The 26578-nt window shown below is 34.6% G+C and overlaps 1 protein-coding gene across 12 annotated transcripts in view; it reads left to right on the top strand.

Annotated features, from left to right (window-relative positions):
• SLC4A10 (solute carrier family 4 member 10) overlaps nt 1-26578 on the top strand; it is a 301412-nt gene that overhangs the window by 245727 nt on the left and 29107 nt on the right. For all 12 annotated transcript variants that reach the window (XM_082395267.1, XM_082395273.1, XM_082395276.1 and 9 more), the window contains 4 exons: nt 14366-14471; nt 19909-20070; nt 21627-21740; nt 22763-22924. In XM_082395267.1, coding sequence (XP_082251393.1) covers nt 14366-14471; nt 19909-20070; nt 21627-21740; nt 22763-22924 — 544 coding nt within the window. The remainder of the gene's footprint in view (nt 1-14365; nt 14472-19908; nt 20071-21626; nt 21741-22762; nt 22925-26578) is intronic.

The following is a 26578-nucleotide window of genomic DNA, read 5'->3' as shown; positions in this document are numbered from 1 at the left end:
GCCTAAACAAAAGGGAATAGGTTTAGAGACAGGAACCTCTTGAGGTTCATTAGAGATCCCCACTATTTGGACTGTTTTAGTACACCGAGGCAGGGGCCGCTTTGTTGTAGTGGGGCTGAGCACCAAGAGTGTGGCTCTGTTGTCAGTTAGGACTGGAAGAATTTCATCCCCAATCTGGAGAAGCGTTTCTCTAAGCCAGTTAAGAAGAAGATTGTGAAGAGCCCCTGTAGTTCTTTGGAGCCATGTCATTGAGAATTGAGAGGACATTGAAAAGCCATGTCATTGAGAATTGAGAGGACATTGAAAAGCCATGTCATTGAGAATTGAGAGGACATTGAAAAGCCATGTCATTGAGAATTGAGAGGACATTGAAAAGCCATGTCATTGAGAATTGAGAGGACATTGAAAAGCCATGTCATTGAGAATTGAGAGGACATTGAAAAGCCATGTCATTGAGAATTGAGAGGACATTGAAAAGCCATGTCATTGAGAATTGAGAGGACATTGGTTAGAGGGTTGAAGGTACATTTGTAACAATCTCCTTTCCGATGTTCTGGCTCTTTGTAATAATAGCAGAAACTAGGAGGGTTTTGGTTTCATTTAGGGGGCTTAATTTGCTGGAGTTGAACATTAAGAATTTTAGTGGTCTTCCTTTTAGGTGACTCCTCTAGAGTGTGAGAGAGCTGGTTTGCCAGATTAACTAAATCTAGAGTGAACACAATTTCCCATTCCATCCTATTTAGTGGGCTGATCCAGGTTCAACCCACTAAAAAACATAGAGTTAAAACAACTCTTGGTTTAACGTAGAGTGAAAACAACTCCTTGGTGAAACAACATCTGAAGGAAGACCAGAATTTTCTTTAAAAATAATCTGAAGTTGATTGTAATAGTAATGAACAGATTCATCAGAATTTTGTGTATAAGTCTGAATTTTGTTCCAATCAATAGGCTTTGGAAAAGCCCTAGTAATTGCCCTATGAAGACACCTAGCAATTTCCTGAGCCTGGTCATATAATAAGTTAGTGGGTGGGTCTCTGGTTGTAATTCTAGAGATCTTTTAAGATTTTCTCAATTAACATTTTTCATCCAATGCTGAACCTGGCCTTCGCTGACAAGTGTATGAACTAGCTGATATGTCAGAGAAACCCAGTTGATAAATTTGACTGACTATATTAAATCCCTCAGCAAATCTGTGAGAATCTTCATTTACTCTGGGAAAATCTTTGACTATGGCTGGCAGTTCACCTTTAATCCAGGGAGTATAAGAAATTAAGGGTTTAGCCTCTGGATCCTCAAAAGGCTTAATTTTAAGGGACAAGTTCAGAGGAAAAGGGAGTGGAGAGTTTCAGAGAAAAAGGGAACTTCAGCGAGAGAATTAGTATGGGGGAACTGAGGGTGTAGAGGAGCTGTATATGGCACAGAAGGAAAGGAGGAAGATAGCACCAGAGGCAAGGCCTGAGATAAAGAAGCCAAAGAAGAAGAGCATGAGGCTTAGGAAGCCATTTTATCTTTCTTTCTTTGTTTGCCTCAGTAAAACTTAAAGTCCTATTTTGCAGAGAGCCAGTTTTAGGCTCTTGATAACATTTGGAAGCCTCAAATTACCAATTGAAATATGCATTCCATTCAGTTTTGGAAATTTTAGAGCTATGGTTGTCCAATTCAGCTTTAAGAAAAGTTAAGTTTGGGGATATCAAAAGTTCCTCATAATGGCCATTGATACTGTAAATTGCCTTTGGTTGGGTCAATCCATTTAGTTAGAAATGTGCCTGAGGAAGAATCGTGGTTTTCAAACAAAAATTGGCCAGGGTCCCTGTAAGAGGGGTACCCTCAAAATATTTAGATAACTGGGATCCCATTTCTTGGAGGGTTTTCTCTAGAGTAAGAGAAAAATGTTCAAGCAGCTCCAATAGCTGAAATAGTTTAAACAGCCCAAATAACCTGCAGGCCTAATACCAGCCAGTTCTAAGGGAACAGTCTGGTCCCAGAGGATCCAGGCCAAAAGCTGCTCAGCACAGTTCCAATAGAACAGCCCCTATTCGAAATGGAATTGGGCCAAAGGCTGAACCGGCACAGTTCCAATGAAACATCCCCTGTTCCTGAAGAAATGGGCCAAAGGCTAGCCAGTTCCAGGAGGAACAGCTCCTGTTCCAAAAGGAATGGGCCGAAGGCTAGCCAGTTCCAGCTGGAACAGTCTGATTTCAAAATCATACCAAAGTGCCAAATGAATACTCGCATACAGAACAAGGCCTTAACCAGAAAGGAAGAAACCTTAAAATAGATCCTGAATAAAACCTGGAGAGCTTCAAAATGCAAAGTGGATGGAAGCTCAGATCCAGGAGAAAGACTAACCCTCAAAATCCAGGGTTGATGAGAAAAGCAGTGAGCAACAAGGGCTCAGTGTTGGTACCACACCTGTTTGCTCACCAGCCTCAGAGTTGTTGGGGGTTTTCTGGGGATCCTCATAAGGGCCATCAAATTGTTGACCTAAAACAAATAGACTGCCAGTTATTTCTCTAGCAAAACAAAACAAAACAAGGGGGGTTGTTATTTAGGATCTGCAAAGAATTTCAATTTGGGATCAGCAAGCATAACAACGTGCAAGCCCCCTGCAAAAATGGAGAGAAGAACTCTTCTAGAGGGGGAAAGGGAGTTGGGAGGGCCATAGTAACCAAACAGTCCATGGCTTTTCATTGGCTGAATTGTGACAGCCTCTCACTGGATGGGCTCTTGCCAGGAAAGAAGAGGAAGTCTTTCTTCTTCCTACTGGGCTCTGCTATTGTCTTGGGGCATGTGGCTCCCCCATCTGGTCTCCCAACTCTATTTACATGAGGTTTCCGTTTATTAATTTTTTACACTTTAAGAAGAGATAAATAATTCTACCTTTCCTTCCAATTCTCTGCTCTTCCTTCTATCTCCCTACCCCTGATTCTATTGTAGTGGTTGTTAACATATCTTTTATTCTCTAACCATAGTTAAGTGTTAAACAATTTGCCTAAAGGTTGAGTCTAAAAAACTTTTTTAAAACCACATTTCAAAAACCTTTACATAGTTATAGCTATTTAAATATTTCTCACTCTAGAGTCAAGTAGTGTGCATAGGTTACATTTTCTTCTCTCTGACTCTAGTATCATGACTCCTATGGCATTCAGAAAACAACGTTCTTCCAGAATGGTAGCTAGCATAAGGGACTCTAAGGACCCTCTCGATGGTGAAACAACTTTACTAGTGAAAATCATTTTAGAAAGCAATAATAGAAAGTCTCTGGAAATTGTTTTAAGAGCAGATAGCACTTATATGTGGAATCTAAAAAAAATGGTACAATGAACATATTTACAAAACAGAAACAGACTCACAGACTTCAAAAATATACTTATGGGGACTTCCCTGGTGGTGCAGTGGTTAAGACTCTGTGCTCCCAGTGCAGGGGGCCTGGGTTTGATCCCTGGTCCAGGAACTAGATCCCACACGCATGCTGCAACTAGGAGTTCGCATTGCAGCAACTAAGGAGCTGGTGAGCCACAACTAAGGAGCCCATGTGCCACAACTAAAAAGTCAGCAAGCCGCAACTAAGGAGTCTGCGAGCCGCAACTAAGGAGCCCACCTGCCACAACTAAGACCCAATGCAACAAATTAATTAATTAATTAATTAAAAAAAAAAAAAACTCCCTGACCTACCTCACACCTGAAGTTCCTTTAATAGGAAACTACATTTTAAAAAAAAGAAAGAAAGAAAAGAAACAAAACAAACTTATGGTTACCAAAGGGAAAGGTGGGGGGGAGGGATAAATTAGGAGTTTGGAATTAACATATACACACTACTGTATATAAAATAATCAACAAGGACCTATTGTATAGCACAGGGAACTCTACTCAATCCAGTATTCTGTAATAACCTATATGGGAAAAGAATCTGAAAAAGAAGAGATATATGTATATGTATAACTAAATCACTTTGCTGTACACCTGAAACTAACACAACATTGTAAATCAACTATACTCCTGTATAAAATAAAAATTAAACTAAATTTTTTAAAAAATGGAAGTTTTGGTGAAAAGCAATTAAGAGGATGTAGGTAGCTTTATGAGAGACAGAGGCTAAACCAGAGACTACACCAGAGAGGACCAGGAAAAGAGACAGCTAAGGATAGCCCTCTTGGAGCCAGAAGAACCTCAAACAATGACCTCAACTGCAAAGGAGCTAGAGTTTAATTGCGTCATACCACCAGAGCATTTTATGCCCCAGGTTTCTGTCAAAAACAATAGCGCAATCAGCGAGCAATTAATGGAGCCTAATAACTGAATGTATGTGTTAAGCTGTACAGCAACCACTAAGAAAATAACTAAAAATATATATAGTGAAGAATAAAAACCCAACAGTGTTCTTAACATCATGGTAAAATGAATTTTCTTTTTCAACATTTCGTGAGCTGCTCAAAATCATTATATATTTCAGTTTTCTTCCTCTTTGGAACATGTCTGTCTTGTAAAGCCTTTTATTTTTCCTGGAATTGCTGACTGCCTTCTTTTTCTCTGGGCTTCTGTGCTTGAATGTCCTCAGGCTTCCCCAAGAATTCAATAATTCTATCCTGTTAACTCTTTATTAAAAGTTTAAGTGTCGAGTACAGCAGATGTTGCACAGCAGATCTCCAGAACTTTTTCATAGTGCATAACTAAAACTCTATACCCATTGAACAGCAACTCCCCATTTCTCTATTCCCATCCCTGGAAACCACAATTCTACTTTCTGTTTCTATAAGTTTTACTATTTTAGATACCTCATATAAGTGGAATCATGCAGTATTTGTCCTTCTATTTCACTTTGCACAATATCCTTAATGTTCGTCCATGTTGTAGCATATGACAGAATTTCCTTCTTTTTTTTAAATGGCTGAATAATATTCCATTGTATGTATATATTATACTTTTTAAAATTCATTCATCTGTTGATGGACATTTAGATTGTTTCCACTTCTTGGCTCATTGTGAACAATACTGCAATGAAATTGGGAATGCAATATCTCTTCAAGATCCGGTTCTCTTTGGATCCAGAAATGGGATTGCTGGATCATGTAGTAGCTCTATTTTTATTTTTTGGAGGAACCTATAGAGTGTTTTCCATAGTGGTTGCACCATTTTACATTTCTAACAACCGTGCACAAGGGTTCCAGTTTCACCACATTCTCACCAACACTTCTTATTTTCTGTTGTTTTGATTTGTTTCATTTATAATGGTCATCCTAACAGGTGTGAGATGATACTTCATTGTAGTTTCAATTTGCATTTCCCTGATGATTAGTGATGTCAAAAATCTTTTCATATACTTGTTGATCATGTGTAGATCTTCTTCGGAGAAATGTCTATTTAGGTCCTTTGTCCATTTTTATTTTTATTTATTTATATTTTTTATTTTTCTTTGTCCATTTTTAAATTGAGTGATTTGTTTTATTGCTATTGAGTTGTAGCAACTCCTTATATATTTTGGCTATTAATGTCTTATCAGATATAGTTTACATGTATTTCCTCCCATTCCACAGGTTGCCTTTTCACTCTGCTTATTGTTTCCTTGGCTATGTAGAAGCTTTTTAGTTTAATGTAGTCCCACTGTCTATTTTTGCATTTATTACCTGTGTTTTGGTGTCATATCCAAGAAATCATTGCTAAGACCAATGTAATAAAGCTTTCTCCCTGTTTTCTTCTAGAAATTTTATAGATTTAGGTCTAATGTTTGTCTTTTATTTATTTTGAATTGATTTCTGTGTATGGTGTCAGATAAGGGTTCAATTTTATTCTTTTGCTTGTGGATATCCAATTTTCCCAGCATCATTTGTTGAAGAGACTTCAACATTTCCCCATTGTGTAGCTTTGCCATTCTTGTTGAAGGTCTTTTGACTGCATAGGTGAGGGTTTATTTCTGGGCTCTCTATTCTGTTCTATTGGTCTATATATCTGTCTTTGTTCTAGTACCATACTGTTTTTTATTACTCTAGCTTTGTAATATGTTTTGAAATTAGGAAGTGTGAGGCTTCCAACTTCATTCTTTTTTTCTCAAGATTATTTTGACTATTCAGGATCCTTCATGGTTCCATGTGAATTTTAAGATTATTTTTTCTATTTCTATAAAAAATGTCATTGGGATTTTGGTAGCAATTGCACTGAACTTGTAGATCACTTCAGGTAATATGGGTATTTTTAACAATATTAAGTCTTCCAATTCATGAACACATTTATATCTTTCCATTTATTTGTGTCCTCTAATTTCTTTCAGCAGTGTTTTATAGTTTTAAGTGTACAAGTCTTTCACATCTTTGGTTAAGTTTATTTCTAAGTATTTTATTCTTACTGATGCTATTGTAAATGGGGTTGTTTCCTTAATTTCCTTTTTAGATTGCACATTGCTAGTTTATAGAAACTCAACTGAGTTTTTTTTTTTAAACAAATTAACTAATGTGTCTTTTTTTTTTAAGTGAGTTTATTTATTTATTTTTAATTAATTAATTTATTTTATTTATGGCTGTGTTGGGTCTTCGTTTCTGTGCAAGGGCTTTCTCTAGTTGTGGCAAGTGGGGGCCACTCTTCATCATGGTGTGCGGGCCTCTCACTATCGTGGCCTCTCTTGTTGCAGAGCACAGGCTCCAGACGCGCACACTCAGTAATTGTGGCTCACGGGCCCAGTTGCTCCGCGGCATGTGGGATCTTCCCAGACCAGGGCTCGAACCCGTGTCCCCTGCATTGGCAGGCAAATTGTCAACCACTGCGCCACCAGGGAAGCCCTCAACTGAGTTTTTTAATGTTGATTTTTATCCTGCAACTTCGTTGAATTCATTTATTACTTCTAACAATTTTTTTATGTATAGAATTTTTAGAGTTTTCTTTGTATTAGATTATGTCATCTGCAAGCAGAGATAATTTTACTTCTTCCTTTCCAATCTGGATGCTTTTTTTTCCTTACCTAATTGCTCTAGTAGGACTTCCAGTACTATTTTGAATTGAAATGGCAGGAGTGAGAATCCTTGTCTTGTTCTTTATCTTAGAGGAAAAGCTTCTGGTTTTCCCCCAGTGATTCTGATGTTAGCTGTGGGCTTGTCATATATGACTTTTACTATGTTGAGATAATTCCCTTCTATTCCTAGTGTGATGAGTGTTTTTATTGTGAAAGGGTGTTGAATTTGTCAAATGTTTTTTGTGCATCTATTGAGTTGATCATGTGATTGTATCCTTTGTTCCATTAATGTGGTGTATCACAATGATTGATATTTGTTTGTTGAACCATTCTTGTGTTCCACAGATAAATCCTACTTGGTTATGATGTATGATCCTTTTAATATATTGTTGAATTTAGTTTGTTATTATTTTGTTGAGGATTTTTACATCTATATTCATTCAGAATATTGTTTTTTAGTTTTCTTTTGATGTCTTTTTCTGGTTTTGGTATCAAGGTAATTCTGGCTTCATAAAATGAGTTTGGAAACGTTCCCTCCTCTTCAATTTTTTGGAAGAGTTTTAGAAGGATTGGCATCAGTTCTTTAAATGTGTGGTAGAATTCGCCAGTGAAACCATCTGGTCATGGGCTTTTCTTTGTTGGGAAGTTTTTGATTACTGATTCAAACTCCTTACTAGCTATAGGTCTGTTCAGAATTTCTATTGCTTCATGATTCATTCTTGATAAATTGCATGTTTCTAGGAATTTATCCATTTCTTCCAGGCTATCCAATTTGTTGGCTTGGAATTGCTCATAGTAATCTCTTATAATCCTTTAATTTCTGTGACATTAGTTGTAATATCTCCTCTTTCATTTATAATTTTGAGTCTTTATTTTTTTCTTAGTCTAGCTAAAAGTTTGTCAATTTGTTGGTTTTTTGAAAAAACCAACTCAGTTTCATTGATCTCTACTATTGTTTTTCTAGTCTCTGTTTCACTTATTTATGCTCTGATGATTATTATTCCTTCCTTCTGCTAGCTTTGGGCTTTGTTTTTCTTATTCTAGTTCTTTGTGCTTTAAAGTTAAGTTGTTTATTTGAGAATTTTCATCTTTTTAATATAGGCAGTTATTGCTATAAACTTCCCTCTTAGTACTGCTTTTGCTGCATCCTATAAGTTTTAGTATATTGTTTTTGTTTTCATTTGTCTTAAGATATTTTCTAATTTCTCTTTTGATATCTTCTTTGGTCCATTGGTTGTTCAAGGATATGTTGCTTAATTTCCATGCATTTGTGAATTTTTTAGTTTTCCTTCTGTTATTGATTTCTAGTTTCATTGCACTGAGGTTGGAAAGTATACTTAGTATGATTTCAGTCTTCTTACATTTGTTAAGACTAGTTTTGTGACCTAACATGTGATCTCTTGTGGAGACTGTTTTGTGTGTGTTTGAGAATGCTGTGTATTCTGCTGCTAGTGGGTGAAATGTTCTGTATATGCTATTAGGTTCATTTGGTCTATGGTGTTGTTCAAGTCCTCTGTTTACTTATTCATCTTCTATCTGGATTCTATCCATTATTTAAAGTGAGGTATTGAAATATCCTAATATAATTGTGTTACTATCTATCTTTCCCTTCACTTCTGTCAATGTTTCCTTCATATATTTGGGTGCTCTGCTGTTAGGTGCGTATATCTTTTTGTTATATCTTCCTGGTTAATTGACCCTTTTAGCCTTATATAATGCCCTTCCTTGTCTCTTTTGACAAGTTTTGACTTAAAGTCTATTTGTCTGATATGATTATGGCCCACCCTGACACCTGCTCTCTTTTGGTTACCATTTGCATATAATATTTTTTTCTATACTTTAACTTTCACTCTATGTGTGTTATTAAATCAAAAGTCTCTTCTAGACAGCATATAGTTGGATCTTTTTTTTATCCATTTAGTCATTCTATGTCTTTTGATTGAGGAGTAAAATCCACTTACATTTAAGTACTTATTTATAGAGAAAAAACTTACTATTGCCATTTTGTTAGTTGTTTTCTGTCTGTTTTGTAACATTTTTGTCACCCTCCCCCTTTCCTCTCTTTTTTACTTCCTTTGTGTTTTGTTGATTTTTTTTTTTTTTTTTGGTAGTGATATGTTTTGATTCCTTCCTTATTTTCTTCTGTGGATGTTCTACACAAAAATGTGCTTTCTTTTTGGTTACCATGGGGCTTACATAAAACATCTTATATTTACAACAATCTATTTTAAGCTGATAAAACTTAACTTCAATTGCATACAAATACTCTTCACTTTTACTCCCCCCTCCTTACACTTTTTATTTTATTGATGTCAAAAATTACATCCTTTTATATTGTATATCCATAAACATATTTTTATAGTAATAGTGTTGACAAACACTTTTGTCCTTCAACTTCTATACCAGAATTAAAAGTGATTTATGTACCATTACAGTATTTTGTATTTGTCTATATACTTACCTTTATTAGCAAGCTTTATACTTTCATATGTTCTTGTGTTGCTGTTCAGTGTCCTTTTGTTTGAACTTGAAGGATTCCCTTTAGCATTTCTTGTAAGGCAGATAAAGTGGTGATGAACTCCTTCAGCTTTATTTTTAAAACCTGGGAAGGTTTTATTTCTCCTTCATTTTTAAAGTCCCCCTTTTTTTTACCAGATATAGTATTCTTGGTTGGAAGTTTTCCCTTTTAGCACTTTGAATATGTCATACCACTGCCTTCTGGCCTGTAGAGTTCCTGCTGAAAAATCCACTGGTAGTATTATGGAACTTCTCTTGCACATGGTGATTCACTTTTATCTTGCTGCTGTTGAAATTTTCTCTGTATTTGACTTTTAACAGTTTGATTATAATGTGTCTTAGTGTGGATTTCTTTGGATTCACAATGGTTGGAATTCATTGGGTTTCTTAAATATGGATGTCATTTCCTTCCCCATTTTTGGGAAGTTTTTGGGGTACTATTTTTTTAAATGATCTTTCTGTCCCTTATTCTCTTTCTTCTTCTTCCGGGGCTCCCATGATGCATATATTGTTTTGCTTATGATATCCCATGTGTTCCTCAGGCTTTCTTCACTCTTTTTCATTCTTTTTTCATTTTGTTCTTCTGACTGAATAATTTCAAGTTACCCGTCCTCAAGTTCACTGATTCTTTCTTCTGCTTAATTGAGTCTGATGTTGAACCCCTCTACTGAATTCTTTAGTTCAATTATTGTATTCTTTAGCTCCAAAATGTCTATTTTGTTCTTTTTTAATATTTTCTATCTTTTTGTTGATATTTTCATTTTGTTTATGCATCATTTTCTTGATCTCATAGAGTATCATTATAATGGTTATTTTAATTCTGTTAGGTAATTTATATACCTCTATTTCTTTAAGGTAAGTTTCTGATTTATTTTATTCCTTTGTATGGACCATGTTGCCCTGTTTCTTCATGTGTCCCATAACTTTGTTTTAGGATTGGCCATTTGAAATAATAGCCACCTTTCATAGCCTTTAGGGACTGGCTCTTTGTGCAGAAGACTCTTATTAATCAGCTTGACTAGAGATTCTGGGGGCCTCTGTAACCCTTTCTTGGAGGGAAGGGGATGCAAATTCTCTGAGCCTCTGTGCGCAATTTCTCAATTAGTGTTGCTGGTTTCTTTTTCCAGGGGCTCATAATCTTTTTCTCCCTCTGAGAACAAGGGATAGCAGAGAACCTTGCTACTGCAAGTTCTATGGTTTTACAGTAGCAAGATTCTCTGCTATCCCTTGTTCTCAGAGGCCTCCAGATATCTACCATATGATGAGTCCCCATCAGCATCCCAGGTTAGGTGAGACAGATACCAGTCCCTTGGGCACTCTTCCAAAAAGCTTGAACATCAGAAATATGCTTCTTTCACTCCTTCCAGAGGGAAAAGCCTCAAGTTGTTCACCTGCCCCTAATTGCACTGAGCCATCCTATTCCCTGAAAGCCATTTTATCCACTCGTCTTTGTTCTCAGTGGCACCTGGGCGTCCAAACTACAACAGTTCTGTCAGTGCTCTGAATTAGACAAGACAGATACCAATCCCTCAGTAGCCCTCTGAAGAGCTGGAATGTCAGATGCAGCCTCTATTTTCTCTTCACCCCCAGTGTAAAAAGTGTAAGCCAGGGTATTCTCTACCACTGCTGAGCTGTGCCAGCTTAGAGGAGGGGCTGATGCAGTTAAAGTGAAATTGCTCTTCTTACCCATTTGAATGTGGCTGTTCACAGCTTTGCACTCAGGTACTGTAACATCTTAACTGGATTCTGGAATTCTCGTCACAGTATTTTGGTCCATATATTGTTGTTAAATTGAGGTTTCTACGGGGGAAGGAGCACTGGGACTTTCCATTCAGCCATCTTGTGATGTCACTTCTTCCCTGGTTCACTCTTGGGCTCTACCATACATTTGTCATTCTGAGAATTTTTTCACTGCTTTCTTAGGTTGGAAACACTCTTTCCCTCATCCCATATCTTCCTTTTTTATTTATAAGTTTGCTTTCTAATTAAGGATGCATGCACAAAAAACTAAAATCTACAAAGAATAAAATTTTTTTCATTTTTCCTTATATTTGATTTGATGATTTGGCTCAATATAGACCTCTAGGTTCAAAATAATTTTGCCTCACAATGTCAATGGTATTGCTGAGAGAAAAGTCTGATGCCATTCTATGAAGAAGTATGTATGTAGGCATGTAGCAGTTGGGGGTGGATTTCTGGAGTCAAATGTTATATAGTCAAATTCTAAACTAATTCCCATGTTTTCAGCTCCACCTCTTACTCTATTTCTTTGTTGAGTATGAACTCTTCTCTTAGTCAGACCCTTTTCGGGATTCTACTCGGCAGGCCAGGCCCTTCCTTTACCACAGTGGGAAGGATATATATATATATCTCCTATATAAATTTATAAATTTTATATGTATATAAAAATATGTATATATATTTATGTTTATATGTAAATATTTCTATTTTTTTAAGTTAGTCATTAGGAGCAGACTGCCTAGGTTTAAATTCTGGCTCTGATGTTTCTAGCTGTGTAACCTTGGCCACATCACTCGTGCCTTGATATTATCATGTGATTAATACTACCTATTTTAAGGATTAAATATAAAAGTACTATTATTGTTAGTATTACTCTTCTGTTCTGCTTTTCCAAACATCCTGCTTTCATATGCTTTTCATATTCCATTTGTTTACAGCTCTCTTTTGTTGATGTTTCCCCTCATGTTTCTTTTTATATTATTTCTTTGCTTAATGAATTCTAGGTAATGAGAAAATAAACATGTGTTTTCAGTCCTCTTTCTTAAGCTAGAAGCCAAATCTGATTTATAATTTTAGAAAATATTCAGTGATTTAATGGTTTTAGTGTTATTTTTTAATAACTTAAGATATTTTTAAATGAAATTATTCTCTCTCTCTTCATATATTATCTTTACCATATTTGCCTAGTGATCTAATGACCTAGGGTCAAAATTAAACAGGAATTTTCTTTCTTTTGATAGATTCTTAGTGATAGTAGCAAAACTGTTTTAATGCTGGTCAGAATCTAATTCTCTTTAAAGCACTGGAAGCAAAATAAAGAGTAGCAGCATGTTAGAGAAAAGCCTAGTGGTTTTTTTGTATTACATCAATTGAAAATTAACAGTTTTATTACATCTTATGAAATACTGAAAAATGAACCAGAAAATAATGATGAGAACCATGATGATGATAGCAGCTACAATTTCAAAACTGCATAAATGTATACCAGGCACTTAATATATATCATGTTACTTATTCTTCATAATAGCTCTACAAGGTAAGCATTTCAGTCCACATTTTATTTATGAGGAAACCAAGATTTAGAGTGCTTAAATAATTTGCCCCCGGCCACACAGCTAGTAAAGGACAAAGCTTTCTGACACAAAGGCCTTTCTGGCACATAATCCTGTGTTCTGGGATTATGTACAACTAATCTGGGACTTGAGAACCTATAGATTTGAATAAATTGCATTAATGAATGATTATTACTGCATGTCAAGGGACTGTTTCCCTTTTGCTGTGTTTCCTCCCTCTGATACCATGGTGGTCACTGTAGCTGCTCATAGTAGCTAATACTTCCATGTCTCATTCCCTTAAAATCCTCGTCAACAACTTTCTCATTGGAATCCTCTGTTTTTTTAGAGGCCCAGCCCCAAGTGAGCCCAGGTGGGGAATACTCTAACATCTCTTAGTGAGAGCAAGAACATACCTGTCTGTATTGCCCAAGTCAAGGAGAGTTTCTTGTAATAATAGACACTCAGTACACTTTGAAAAATGAATGAGTGGTGGTAAAAAAAAAAGAACAGACTAAACTTCCTGATGTAAAAGACAGAAGAGAGACTGTTGCTTAGGCAGAGGAATTTATCAAGTAGAGATTGTAATATATTTTCCTATAGAAATAATGGCAGTTGGGTTCTACAGTTCAATTAATATCACTAAAACAGCAGTCCAACTAATATTCAAGTTATGTAGTATATATGTGGCTTAATCTGGGAACCCAACCACTATTTTTATAAAATGCTTCTATAAGAAAATGCTCTCTGAAGAACAAATAATAGACTTATGAATGAATTTTAGAAACAAACAATTTGTAAATTTAAGTTAACATCTAAGGCAATTAACTTGTTGATAATCTTTGCTTTTGTCTTCTCATTTACTTACAAAGTTATAAAGAACATGAGATCAAAAGCTGTTTTTTATTATATAATAGTACCACTTTGCCCAACTTTTTCCTATTCTCTCTGCTCTTACCCCACCCAGCATTCATCATGTTACCTTATATGTAGTAGCTACTCAAAAATCTTTTGCATACTGATTGTTTGATTTTTAATAGAACTATCACTCATCACAAAGAAAGTATATCCTGAGATACCTAGGGTTCTTGCTTCAACCTAGCTTTAATTTTTTTTTTTTTTTTTAGCTTTAATTTTAAATTACAAAATTCTAAATGATCTCTAAAATATGAATTATAAACTCCAATTTTAATTGATATGGTTTTACAGTATTAATAAAAATAAGTATATTATAGTAATACATTTGGATGTTTATCATTTTTTCCCACCTGACTTATAATTTAGAGGCAAATGGTTGTTGTAAGGTCTAGAAAGCATCTTGGTTTAAAAGGCCTCAAAAGCCCTGTGTTCTAACCTACACTTTAAAAAATTTCCTCTGATGGGGACAGAGAGGGAGTGACCTCTCATTCCAGGAAACATTAGAAGTGATGTAATGTCCTAGCAATATATCTATCCTTCTGTCTGAAAATAGTGTGTTTTGGAGTTTAGGATGACGTACCTACTTATCTCTCAGATGGAGGAAGGCTGTGACTGGGGAAGAAGGACCCATCACACATTTGTTTTAAGTATGGTGACAAAACGATACTTCACAAAAGACACTGTTTTGCCTTTGCAGGTGTAACTGTGTGGAACCACATAATCCTAGCAATGATACATTGAAGGAATGGAGGGAGTCCAATATTTCTGCCTCTGACATAATTTGGGAGAACCTAACTGTGTCGGTAAGTGAAACATTGAAAAATAAGTCATGGACTTCCCTGGTGGCGCAGTGGTTAGCAATCCGCCAGCCAATGCAGGGGACGTGGGTTTGAGCCCTGGTCCGGGAAGATCCCACATGCCACGGAGCAACTAAGCCCGTGTGCTACAACTACTGAGCCTGCTCTCTAGAGCCCACGAGCCACAGCTACTGAGCCTGTGCGCCTAGAGTCCATGCTCTGCAACAAGAGAAGCCACTGCAATGAGAAGCCCGCACACCACGACCCGCTCGCCACAACTAGAGAAAGCCTGCATGCAGCAACAAAGACCCAGCACAGCCATAAATAAATAAATTAATTAATTAATTAATTAAAAAGAAAAATAGGTCATACCTTGAATCTTATTACTATAAGGGCTTTTATTGACATTTTGAATGAATTATTGCCACTAAGTTAAGTGTTTTAAACAAATACTATTATAAAAGTGATGGTTTTGATTTCATTCATTTCAAGTATGCGTAAGTATACTGGGGTTTTCTTTCATTATTAAGTTTCTCCAGTAGTTATTAGGCCTGAGTTACTCTGAAAGCACACATATATGGCATAATGTGACTAGATTAACTGAAAGCACATTAAATAAGAGTAGTGTTGACCTAAATGAAACCGTATGGCAGAACTAAGTCAGCCTTCTGTGTAAAGAACCCAGAATGCTTTTACTTGACTCTGTAATACTGCTCCAGCTGTTCAGAATATGTTAAGGGGGAGGGGATGTTTGTTAATATTTTAGTGTAAATATTGAACTTTTTGGGAAAACAAAAGTCACTTTTCTTAATAAAATTCTGGCACCTCCCTCAGGAAGATTTTCTTACTTCCATTTTCTCCTTATCCTCCATTCAAGAAAGAGAATGGCAACATATTTTTCACCTATCAAAGTTAAATCTTATACCTTTAAAAATATTTTTGGCTTTCCTCTTTTTTTGTGGTATCTTTTTTCCCCCTCATAGCTGAATTTCTCAATTCTTCTTAATCTCTTGCAATATTTGTGCACCTCCTTTTCCATCTACATTTGCATCCTTTACTTCTGGTCAATCAAATCTCATAATTGGCAAAATCGGAAGTGTTCTGGTTTTAATAAGTATTAAAATCTGAGTCATTCTAGTTTCTTCTAGTCTCTTCTATTCTTTCCAGTTACAAACATTACAATCCAAAGCTTCTGCCACTTTATCTACCCGTATAAGCTCAAATCCCATTATAACCATGCGCATAAAACTATATAAATTCTAGTTCATTTTATGAAAAACATATCATTTAGTAAGTGAGCCAGTTAGTGACACATAGAAATCTTTTTTGTTGTACAAATATTATAAAACTCTAAACAAGAGCACTTGACCTATTGCCTATTTTCTCAATTTTCCTCATTAAATATTTTCTTTCAGAATCAAAATCAAATTACTTACCTTCTGTTTAAAATTCTATCTTGACCTATATTTTACTACCTTTCCTCTTATGCTAGTCATTTGCTCTAAAATAAGCCTTCACTTACTTTTGTTGTTTTCTTCTGTTATAGTTAACATTTATTCTGTCCTATTTTTCCTTAGAAAAAATAACATTACCAGACTGTTTCCTTTCAGAGAGCCATTTAACTTGATCAATAAAAGAAATGATGAGCTGAACAAGAAAGAATGCTACAGTTATTCAGAATTTAGACATGGGATTGTGGTTGATCCATTCAGCAGTGCATCTTCCATTTATATTTCCCTTTTGTAAACTATAAAGATATTATGTCTTGAGTCCCTTGCTTTTGTCCCTCATCTTGGTGTCCCCTACAATGCAGTAACCCAATAATCTCATCTCTAAATTATTTAACATGATAATTTACTCTGTGTTTTATAGTCTTGAATAATTTAATATTAAATAATAATATTCATTCCATGTAGTAGCAAACCCTGAATCATAACTTTCGAAGAGACTCATAGCATAATTGATCTAGCAAGCCATGAGTTAATTTTAAATATTAGAAGTTTTAGGGTCAAGCAGAGTACAGTGAAAAATATTTTGCAATCAAAGCAAATCTAGCACTGTGGTTTTTTTCTTTAAGTTCTGTACTAGGAGTTAACATTCTGGTAGAAATTTTCATATATTTTTCATTAGTTAAAAGCAGTTTTTGCAATAGGTAATTGCTAATCTTGACCAGAAATAGCATTTATCACCAAAGGGAATGCTACATAATGAAAAAATCTTACAATTTTTAAGTCAATGAGGGCCATAAAATTGTTTTGTCTTAATTGTTATTCTGGGTTTTCTTTCCTCAGAATAACCATTAGTATCACCAAAAACATTGTATTAATAAAGCACTGTGCTAATGGCTATTATAACTAGTTTTGTAAAAATAGTCATGTAATATTTACTTTGTATATTATTCACATGATAATTTTTATTTGAATTGTTACATATCTCATAAATTGTAATTTATACCTTGCTAACTCAGCAAGGGCAAAGAACTTTAGCTTTCTTTGATTCTCCCAAACAGCTGTATGCATAGTAAGTGTTCAATAAATATTTAATGATCATTTTGAAAAATAGTCTCAAATCACAAATTTACTATTTAATGTAAATGTCTTGTTTTGGTTTATTTTGTTTCCCAGCTTTATTGAGGTATAATTGGCAAATAAAAATTGTGTATATTTAAGGTATACAATATGATGTTTCGGTATATGTATATGACGTGAATGATTACCACAATCAAGCTAATTAACATATCCATCACCTCACATAGTTACCTTTTTTTTTTTTTTTTGGTGAAAACAATTAAGATCTACTCTCTCAGCAAATTTCAATTATTTAATGCAATATTATTAACCATAGTCACCGTGGTATACATTAGATCTTCATTATTTATTCATCCTGCATAACTGAAACTTTGTACCCTTCGACCAATTTTCCCCATTTTTCCCCTCTCCCCAGCCATTGGTAACCATCATTCTACTCTCTGCTTCTGAGTTTGACTTTTTTAGATTCCACATGTAAGTTAAATCATACAGTGTTTGTCTTTCTGTGTCTGGCTTATATCAGTCAGCATAATGTCCTCCAGATTCATCCATGTTGTTGCAATGGCAGGATTTCCTTCCTTTTTAAGGGAATGATATTCCGTTATATATTTATACTACATTTTTTTAATCCATTCATCCATTGACAGACATCTAGGTTATTTCCATATCTTGGCTATTGTGAATAATGCCTAATTCAAGTGTTTTATAGCAAGCTAGAATACTTAGATTTCTATGTTTATATATATTTTTAGCAGTATCTCAAAATCTGTCATTATAAAGGAATTCCTAGGCGAGGTTTAAAATATTCACAAGCAATTAACTAGCAATTGGTTAAGAAATGTTTTAGTGCCAGAATTACATATTTAGCTTATATATAAGTAAGGGGCAGGACACTAATGCCAACTTAATTTCTTATTTTATCAAACTTAATTTTTACCAATTTATAACACTGCTGAAACTTAGAACGTGTTGAAGAATAATTAGTAGAAATGAGTTTGTCAACAAGCATTTTTTCATTTTTGTAAGTGAAACCATATGTGAGACTCAAAATAAGAGAACAGGATTTGGATTTAGTTTTCTCTTCCAAATCTCAGGACTTGTTTTGTGTGTGTGTGTGTGTGTGTGTGTGTGTGTGTGTGTTTGTGTGTGTTAAAGGTACAGTTAGTATAAACCAGAAAATAAATGTAGAATTTAGTAGTTCACAATTTTTCTTTTTTAAATAGTGTACTGTCCCCCTAAAAGGAAGAAAAAATAAATACGCTTTTCAAATTTGCTTTGAATTAAAGTAACTAGGCAAGCTATTGGCAATGTATTATAGCTTGTAAGACAGTTGGTGTCTATGTTCCTAAGAATTGAGAACAAGACCCAGCCAAGTCCAAGACTTGGAGGACTTTTATATCTGCACAAAAGACTGATCACAAATATATAGATAATGTGTTTACAACAGAGCTTCTAGCTCCTCTTTGTATTTATCCATTCTTCTTAACCATTACTTTGCTTAGTAATTGCTATACTAGTATCTCTGGACAAGGGGCAAGAGAGGGGACTAAAAAATTCAAGGATTCATTTTTGCTACTTTATATTTTAACAGAGTTTTGAGAGAAGGAAAATTAAAGCTATAATTAAGGCCTGGGGGATTTTTCTTTGGTTTTTCAATTAGCCAAGTCATTGTGCTCTATATTAACATAGATAATTGGAATTCAACTTTAGCAAAGAATGTAGCATTTGCAGTTAGATTAGAAAAGGGAATGGAATTGTTTTAGATAATTATAAAGTATACAAACAATATTTCTCAAGAATCCTAGCCTTAGGGGTAGCTGCCCCAAGTAGATTTTACTAGTTTGTTTTTGGATAACCATGTAACAATCTGTGATTTAGTCTAGAATCTTTTGAAGGTATTTGTTTTCTGCTATACAAGGACTCCAGGGCCTGAAGCTTTGTTCATTGGACAGTCTCTGTTGGTGATCAGTCCGTCAGTCCATATTTTTCTCTAAGATCTTTAAGTATATGGCACAATTCAGTTTCTGTTCAGGTCCAGATATCTCAAGTACTAACAAGGTCACTGGATCACTTAAACCATTCTTTTCTCTGTTTTGAAATAAAAAATTAAAATTTAGTGTTCTAATCTTTAAATTAAGAGTAAAAAGCAAAACGTTTTTTAGAAGTTTTAATTTCAAAATATTAATGTTTAAAATGCTCAGTTTTTTTCCTCCAAGAAAGGAAATTTTTTTGACTTTGCTGCCACCTCATGGCTAAGGCAGCAATTAGAAGTGATCCTTCAGAGGCTTATAAAATATGTACCAGGAAAAAAAAGAAAAGACCATGAAGAAGTCATAGTAAATATGAACTTTGCATTGCTCCTATACTAACTTTTTCTCTTTTGTTCTATAATTTAAATTTGAGCCCCATCTTTGACTTTCAGTTTCACTCCAGTAATAATGTATCATAGTTGTTTGTTGCTTTTCTCACCTTTCTTGGGAGCTTTTGGACTAGATAATTCTATAAAATCATTGTTCTTCTTTAATAATATTCCCACCAAAGGCATCGTGTTTGTATCACAACTCTGCTGCCACCCAGCAGCGGTGAGCCCATAGCCAATTACTTAACTTCTCTACACCTCAGTTTCCTCAGACATGAAATAGAAATAATAACAACTACCTATTTTAGAGGGTTGATGTGAAAATTCATTAAGATGGTGATTGATAAATCAGTTAGTTTTATAGATTTAAAGTTAATTTGAAAAGGCAAGAATTTTAGAAATGGTTCATATTGCTCACTACCTATCCAAATAGGAGCCATAACTGAACAACTTCAGCAACTCAACTGCAAGTGATCTTAAGATGTTAGTTTTCTGAAAGAAACGTGTCCACCTTTTTTTTCCTTAATAGCTCCATTTGTTTTACTTCCTCTGGCAGGAATGCAAATCATTGCATGGAGAGTATGTCGGGCGAGCCTGTGGCCACGAGCACCCATATGTTCCAGATGTTCTATTTTGGTCAGTGATCCTGTTCTTTTCCACAGTTACTCTGTCAGCCACACTGAAGCAGTTCAAGACTAGCCGCTATTTTCCAACCAAGGTACTTAGACTACAATTTTTCTGATCAAAATATGAACCAATATAAAACATGCTATGGAGTCATGTGTGTTTTAGGACAAAAGAAAGAGCTATCGCTGTCGTTAAAGGAGCCACTAAAAGGTTTCCGTGTGATTGAGCTGCCAGATTAGGACTGGGCATGGTGAGGGAGGTAAGAGAAAGCATTTTGTGATACAGTGCTAGGAGTACACATTCCCTCCAGGCTTATCTCCTAACTTCAAATCCCAGAGATAAACTCCCACTTTCCCACTTTCATTTTTGGAACTCAGAAGCACACACTGCATTACTGATTGTCACTTTCTTGCCCAGCGAACAGTGGGAGCTATTCCAGCCTGACAGACACCTCATAGGAGCCACCGTTACATTCTGTAATTGGGAAAGCCCTGCAAGACTCATTGGAACACTACCCTCTTTTTCATTTTTAAAGTGTCAGTCCCTCCGCCTAACCCACCACGTTTGCATCTGCATATTTGGAAAGGAAAGTAAACAGAGAAACAGCTTAGTTCAATATTTAACACTGCAAAGTAACACCTATAAGGTCTGACTCAGCCAAAAAAGAAGGAAGGAAGGAAGGGAGGGAGGGAGGGAGGGAGGAAGGAAGGAGAAAAGAAAAAGAAAGAAGAGAAACAAGAAAACAAGCTTTTTAGGGATGAGCTAAAATTTGTGATGGAAATTCTACTCTGGGAAAATGTTTTAAGAACTGTTGTTTGAGAGAAACTTCTGTTTTTCTTACCTCTTCCTTCCCTAAGGTGGAAGATTCATTTCTTTCCCCCCAAAGCTTAATTTGATTAATATAGAATTTTTTTTTTTGTATCAAACTCCTGCATTTTGTATGTGTTTGTGTGTGCGTCATAAAGGCAGCCTAATAAAAGGCAGATCTTGTTGATTATTGTTTAAGAATTTTTCTCAATGAAGACTTTATAAAAGAGAAATGACTTTAAAAACTGGCTTACATAGAATAACTTTTAAATTTGCTTACTCTGTTGTGCACATTACCTGCTGCCATACTTGTAGCTCAGATAAACTAACTAAAATATTATGCTTCTTCAATAAAAATAGATAATTTTATTTTATGGTATTTCAGGTTTATCATATTAAAATGTTACCTATGTGAGAAAGAGTACTAAAATATAGCGAAATTCTAGCCATGCAACCTTATTCTGTGAGATAAATATTCACATACTGGAATTCATAATAAACTTAGATTTTTATCAGCACTGCTGATGTAGTGCTATTGTATCACGCAAGAGTCCCATAATAAACTTAGATTTTAAATAAATACTGAAAACAGCACAATCACCATTGTAGCTATTCCATAATGCCTCATTTTGAAAATGTTGAGTGTGTATTCATCCTAATGACAGAGATACATAAATATAAATATGACAAGAGTTAGTAGTAATATTATAGTCTGCATAAAATATAATATTATGATATTATGTCATAAAGTGTTTATAAAGTGTGATTCTAGATTATGTTCCTGAGTATTCTTCACTGTTTATAGTTCCTTCAAGTGACAAGTGTTTTCATTATGTTTAGGTTCGATCCATAGTGAGCGACTTTGCTGTCTTTCTTACGATTCTGTGTATGGTTTTAATTGATTATGCCATTGGGATCCCATCTCCAAAACTACAAGTACCAAGTGTTTTCAAGGTGAAGTTATCATAGGATTTACTATCATCTCTCCATCTCTGTAGGTCTAATTTTTATTCAGATGATGGCTATAACCCTAGTACTTGGGATTTTCATGAAAATATAAAGAATATAGATTAATATAACAGTAAATAAAATGCCCAGGGCATGACTAAAATTTTGGCCTAATATTAAAAAAATAGAAATCGCAGAAATAGAAACCTAGAGGCAGCTTGAAAAAATTTTCTGTCAGTTATTCCAGTGGGAATATCTATATTCTTAAAAGATAAGGAAGCATTTTGAAAGTAAGGGTAATGCACAGTGGATAGGGCTTGAAAACAGATAAAATTAGGTCTGGAATAGAGTTCAGACCATGTTACTAACTATGCAACCTTGGGCCAGTTACTTAACCTCTCTGAGCCTGTTTTCTCACCTATCAAAAAGAGCTAGGGACTTCCTCAAAGAATTGTCAAAATGATTTCCTTTGGGACTCATCTCAGGCACCAGCCATGTTTGAACCTTTCCCTGAACCCATGATGTGACCAAACATCTTTTTGACATTTTTACATAGTGACCTGGATACACATCTAAAATAAGAGTTATACACAGTGGTCAATGTGATACTTGTAAATGTAAATAAGTTTGCCAATCATAAATGATAAATATTAATATGATTTTATTTAATATAGGTATTGATTGAGAACACAAATTTGTGAGTCAGTCTGTCAGAGTTGAAATCCGATCTCCACCACTTACTAGCTTTGGGACCTTGAAAAATTTACTGAACCTCTCTATGCCTCAGTTTCCTTATCTGTATCTTCTTTAGACTGTTGTGAAGAAAAAAATGAGTTAAAATATTTAAAGCACTTAGAATAGTGTCTGGTACTTTATAAATGCTTTGTGAATATTATTATTATTAAATATATAATTCACTTGGCATATCAGTTTATAATTAGGGCTTTCCTGGTATTATCTGTAAGACTTAATTTGATTAGGTATTCATTAATCCAGTTAATAACTGTGCATTCTTTAATTTTTCACAGCCCACAAGAGATGATCGTGGCTGGTTTGTTACACCTTTAGGTCCAAATCCATGGTGGACAGTAATAGCTGCTATTATTCCAGCTTTACTTTGTACTATTCTAATTTTTATGGACCAACAGATTACAGCCGTCATCATCAACAGAAAAGAGCATAAGCTAAAGGTATATTTTAACATCCATTTTCATGTAAATCATTGTGATTCAACTGATGTCAATTGATGTTTATTATACTTTGTATTCTATAGTCATTTGCATAGTGAAATATTAAAATATTTTCAGATTCATAATTTTATTTTCTATATTCATGGTACTTTGTCTTACGATAAGTTTAAAATTAATTAATTAATTATTTATTAATTAATTTGTTTATAGCACTTGGCTGAGCTCTGAACTCTGGAACCCTACCTCCAGGACTTAAAATTTAAAAACATTGCCAAAGTTCTAGCTTTCTTTACCATGTTTAACACATTGTAATGAAATAGTCTATTTTGGTGAAGTGTAGCTTTTACCAATTTGTCTTACGTCTGGGATTCTTCTATTTCTCTATTTGACCCTAAGTATGTCTATTAGATTGCATTCATTTTGGAACAAATTACATCTTCAAATAATTCTCATTTTCTTTAGTCGTTCCTCCATCTATAATGTCTAGGACATCAAAACCCAGTCATAAATGTTACAGTTTGTGACATCTTTGTTGAGCTTTAGTGCAGATTTTAATGACTTTCTTTTACAAAGAGAATAAATATGAATGTATCTTATTTATTATATTCTGACCCTGCCATTTTGCAACTGTGAATAATTAGCTGTTCACTGGTGTGCAATTTGTCTGAGATGCGTAATGTGAGCACTATCATTTATAGGAATGTGTTAACTAAAATCAAAAAAATCATTGAATGGTTAAAAGTACTCTGAATCAAACCTTACAAAAACAGAACAGGCACAATCTTGTTTTTTCTGGTATCATGGGATAATTGCCAGCTATCTTCACATACTCTTTAAACTCTAGGAAAAGTTTCATTGCCAGAGCAACAGAAATCATACTTTATAGAATTTTTAAGTATGTTTGTTAGAGAGATTTAAAAATCAGATTGATTGAACTATTTGATGGGAAGTAGTAATGACATAAGTATAAGAAAGCACAGTTATTTGTAATAAATCTTACTGAAAAGGAATTTTGTCTATTATATTGGGGAGAATGTGTGTCTCTCTTAAAATAAAGAGCATTCTTTATTCTCTTTGTAGAAAGTAACTTAAGCGTGCTCAAAACCTTTTTTAAAATGAGTTCATATTCACTTCTTGTTTTTGTCAAAAAATTTTTTGATTATTAAAGATGTATTCTAGGAAAATATCACATGAAGTCTTAGGAACTAGACCAGTGATGTGCTGGTACATGTTTAACAGCCAGTCCTCTGTGTATAAAAAGAAATACCCTGATTTATAATGTTTGCCGATTTTCATGATACGAATACTCCCATCGTGGCCCATTTCAAGCTACCGAAGTGACATCAGTTGGCAGGAAAAAATTTGAAAATTAAACAATTGGTTCTTATAAGTCTGTATGAGCTGGCTCCAAAATACTGCTGAACTACATTATTCAATATTAGAAACTTTGAATCATTTACAGCTCTCAAAACAAGAAATTCAGATTTCCAAAGTAGTGGTCAACTTATTTAATATCAATCATTCAAAAATATTATTTGCTTTTAAAATATCAGCCTTCTGCAAAAGCAAATACCACCACAACTTAATTATTAAAGTTATGTAGTTGATTAAGTAGATCTATAAAACCGGTGTTAAGAACTTAATGTTGAATGCTGTTAGTCTGCTACTCTCTAAGAAGTAAGAAAACATTTTTCCTAGACACCAGTTTATTTTTTAAAACTGAAAACATCTCTATTTTTCCCATTTCTGTTTTTATTATATACTGAAATATGTATTTTCATACTACATATGTTGCTTGTTGTTTTTACATAAGAGCATTATAATGGTAATTATCCAATGCCAACAATATAAATATAAATCTGCATTATCATTTTTAATGGCAGTATATATATTTCCTTGTATGGCACATGTTTTAAATGAACTAAAAGACTCCTGTTTTAGAAAGAAAGTAAGCTATGTAATCATTGTTTCCCTTTCAAAGGAAGTTGGTTTGGGGTTTTTTTTGGCTTTTATAATTAGACAGAAATATCACTGATTTCACTGAGAAATTTCCCTTGTAAAATTTTTTTCGAAATATTAGTGGAATCATTACAACAGAACGTGGAAGTAAATGAAGAATTGCCCAGGGTGATGTTAACTTTTTGGCTGTCCTGTATGCTTGCTGTTTCCAGATCTCTCCACCTTATAAATCACATATTGCTTGCTCCTTGTTCTTCATGAGCCCATGGTAGGCCCTTGACATTCACAGACTTTCCAAAGCTCCAGATCAACAAATATACTATATTTACCTCCCCTTTACATATCGTATAGAATAGCTAAAATATAATAAAGCATTCTTTAAGTGGTCCTTTCAAGTATCTGCATTTATAAAATTAAATGTAGAACTAAAGCATTTAATATTTTTGTCACTGAAACAAACTTGAGACTATATTATTAAACTATATTACATTATTTGTACATTACTTTTTATTGTACAAATGGCTATGTAATCAAAAGATTCATATTTTACCCCTTAATAGCCTGGATTTAGTAAACAGCAAATCTGGCTTAATCATAAACTTTGCTACATTGCCACAAGCAGAAGAGTTAGTCTTTTCTTGGCCACTCTGAGTCTGAACACCCCATTCTCCTCCTTGGATATGGATATTTGCAAAGTAAGTTCCTTCTAGTGAAGACATATTTTATCTACACGGAACACTTTTTTTTTTTGGCCTTTAACCCTTGTCTTCTCTAAGCTTCACTACAGTGTCGTCTGCTGCTACTGATTTTCCTGTTAATAACAGCAAAAAATCACTTTCTCAGAATGTTCTTTACTCAGAGTAATGGTTTGTTCCATAGCCGCTCTGCTGCCTGTTGCTTCCCTGAAGCGTTTGCACAGTCTCTGGCTTTAACTTGAACCACATTGTCACAAAAAGACACATGTTTCTTGAATATATCCCCAGACCACAAGTTAACCACGTTTTCAGCTTTTACTTATTTTCTTTTCTCCCTTGAAAACCCTTTTTTGCCTTGGTTGGAGCATTCCCTGAGATAGTTTAATGAATGATGATTTCTAGCTTCTGTATCAAGCAGCTGGTAGAGGCCACATCATGTATCTAAGTCTACATCACATATCCGAGTCACCTAGAAATTCATCATTTCATTCTGTATCTCTCCCAAACTTATATTTTAGATCTTTTCACTTTTTCTTCACTTCCATTACCAAATCCAGTAGTTGGTTTTCTTTTAGAGGATTTTTTCCTGCCATTAAAAATCTCTTTATCATTTTGTGAGTGTTACTGCATACGTAATAAAGCTGTGTTGAGCTGAAGAGTCTAGCCCCAACTCACAGGTTAAGTGACTAACTCCTCCCTCAGAATGAAGAATTTCAAGATTAGCAAAACTCTAATTCACTGCACCTCATGATCCTTTGGGTCACTCAAAAGTATCAGAAGTTGCAAATGTAAAAACCTGAGAATGCAGATTTCATCTATATTGTATACAGACGTAAATTCATACTCCCTCTAGCATTTCTCATTTGTTTGTTTCTTCCCTAGAGAAGTGGAATAAGCATTGGTTAACTGAATCCCTCTGAAAAGCATTAAAAATGTCCACTTTTTAAAAAAAGTACATTCTCTAAAAGTGGATAAATAGATATTATCTTTCAGAAAAGAA

The sequence above is a fragment of the Balaenoptera borealis genome (assembly GCF_965194805.1).
Source record: "Balaenoptera borealis genome assembly, chromosome: 6".
In the NCBI taxonomy this organism is placed as follows: domain Eukaryota; kingdom Metazoa; phylum Chordata; class Mammalia; order Artiodactyla; family Balaenopteridae; genus Balaenoptera; species Balaenoptera borealis.
Note: the sequence above shows the minus strand (reverse complement) of the source record. Positions and strands in the feature narration are given on the sequence as shown.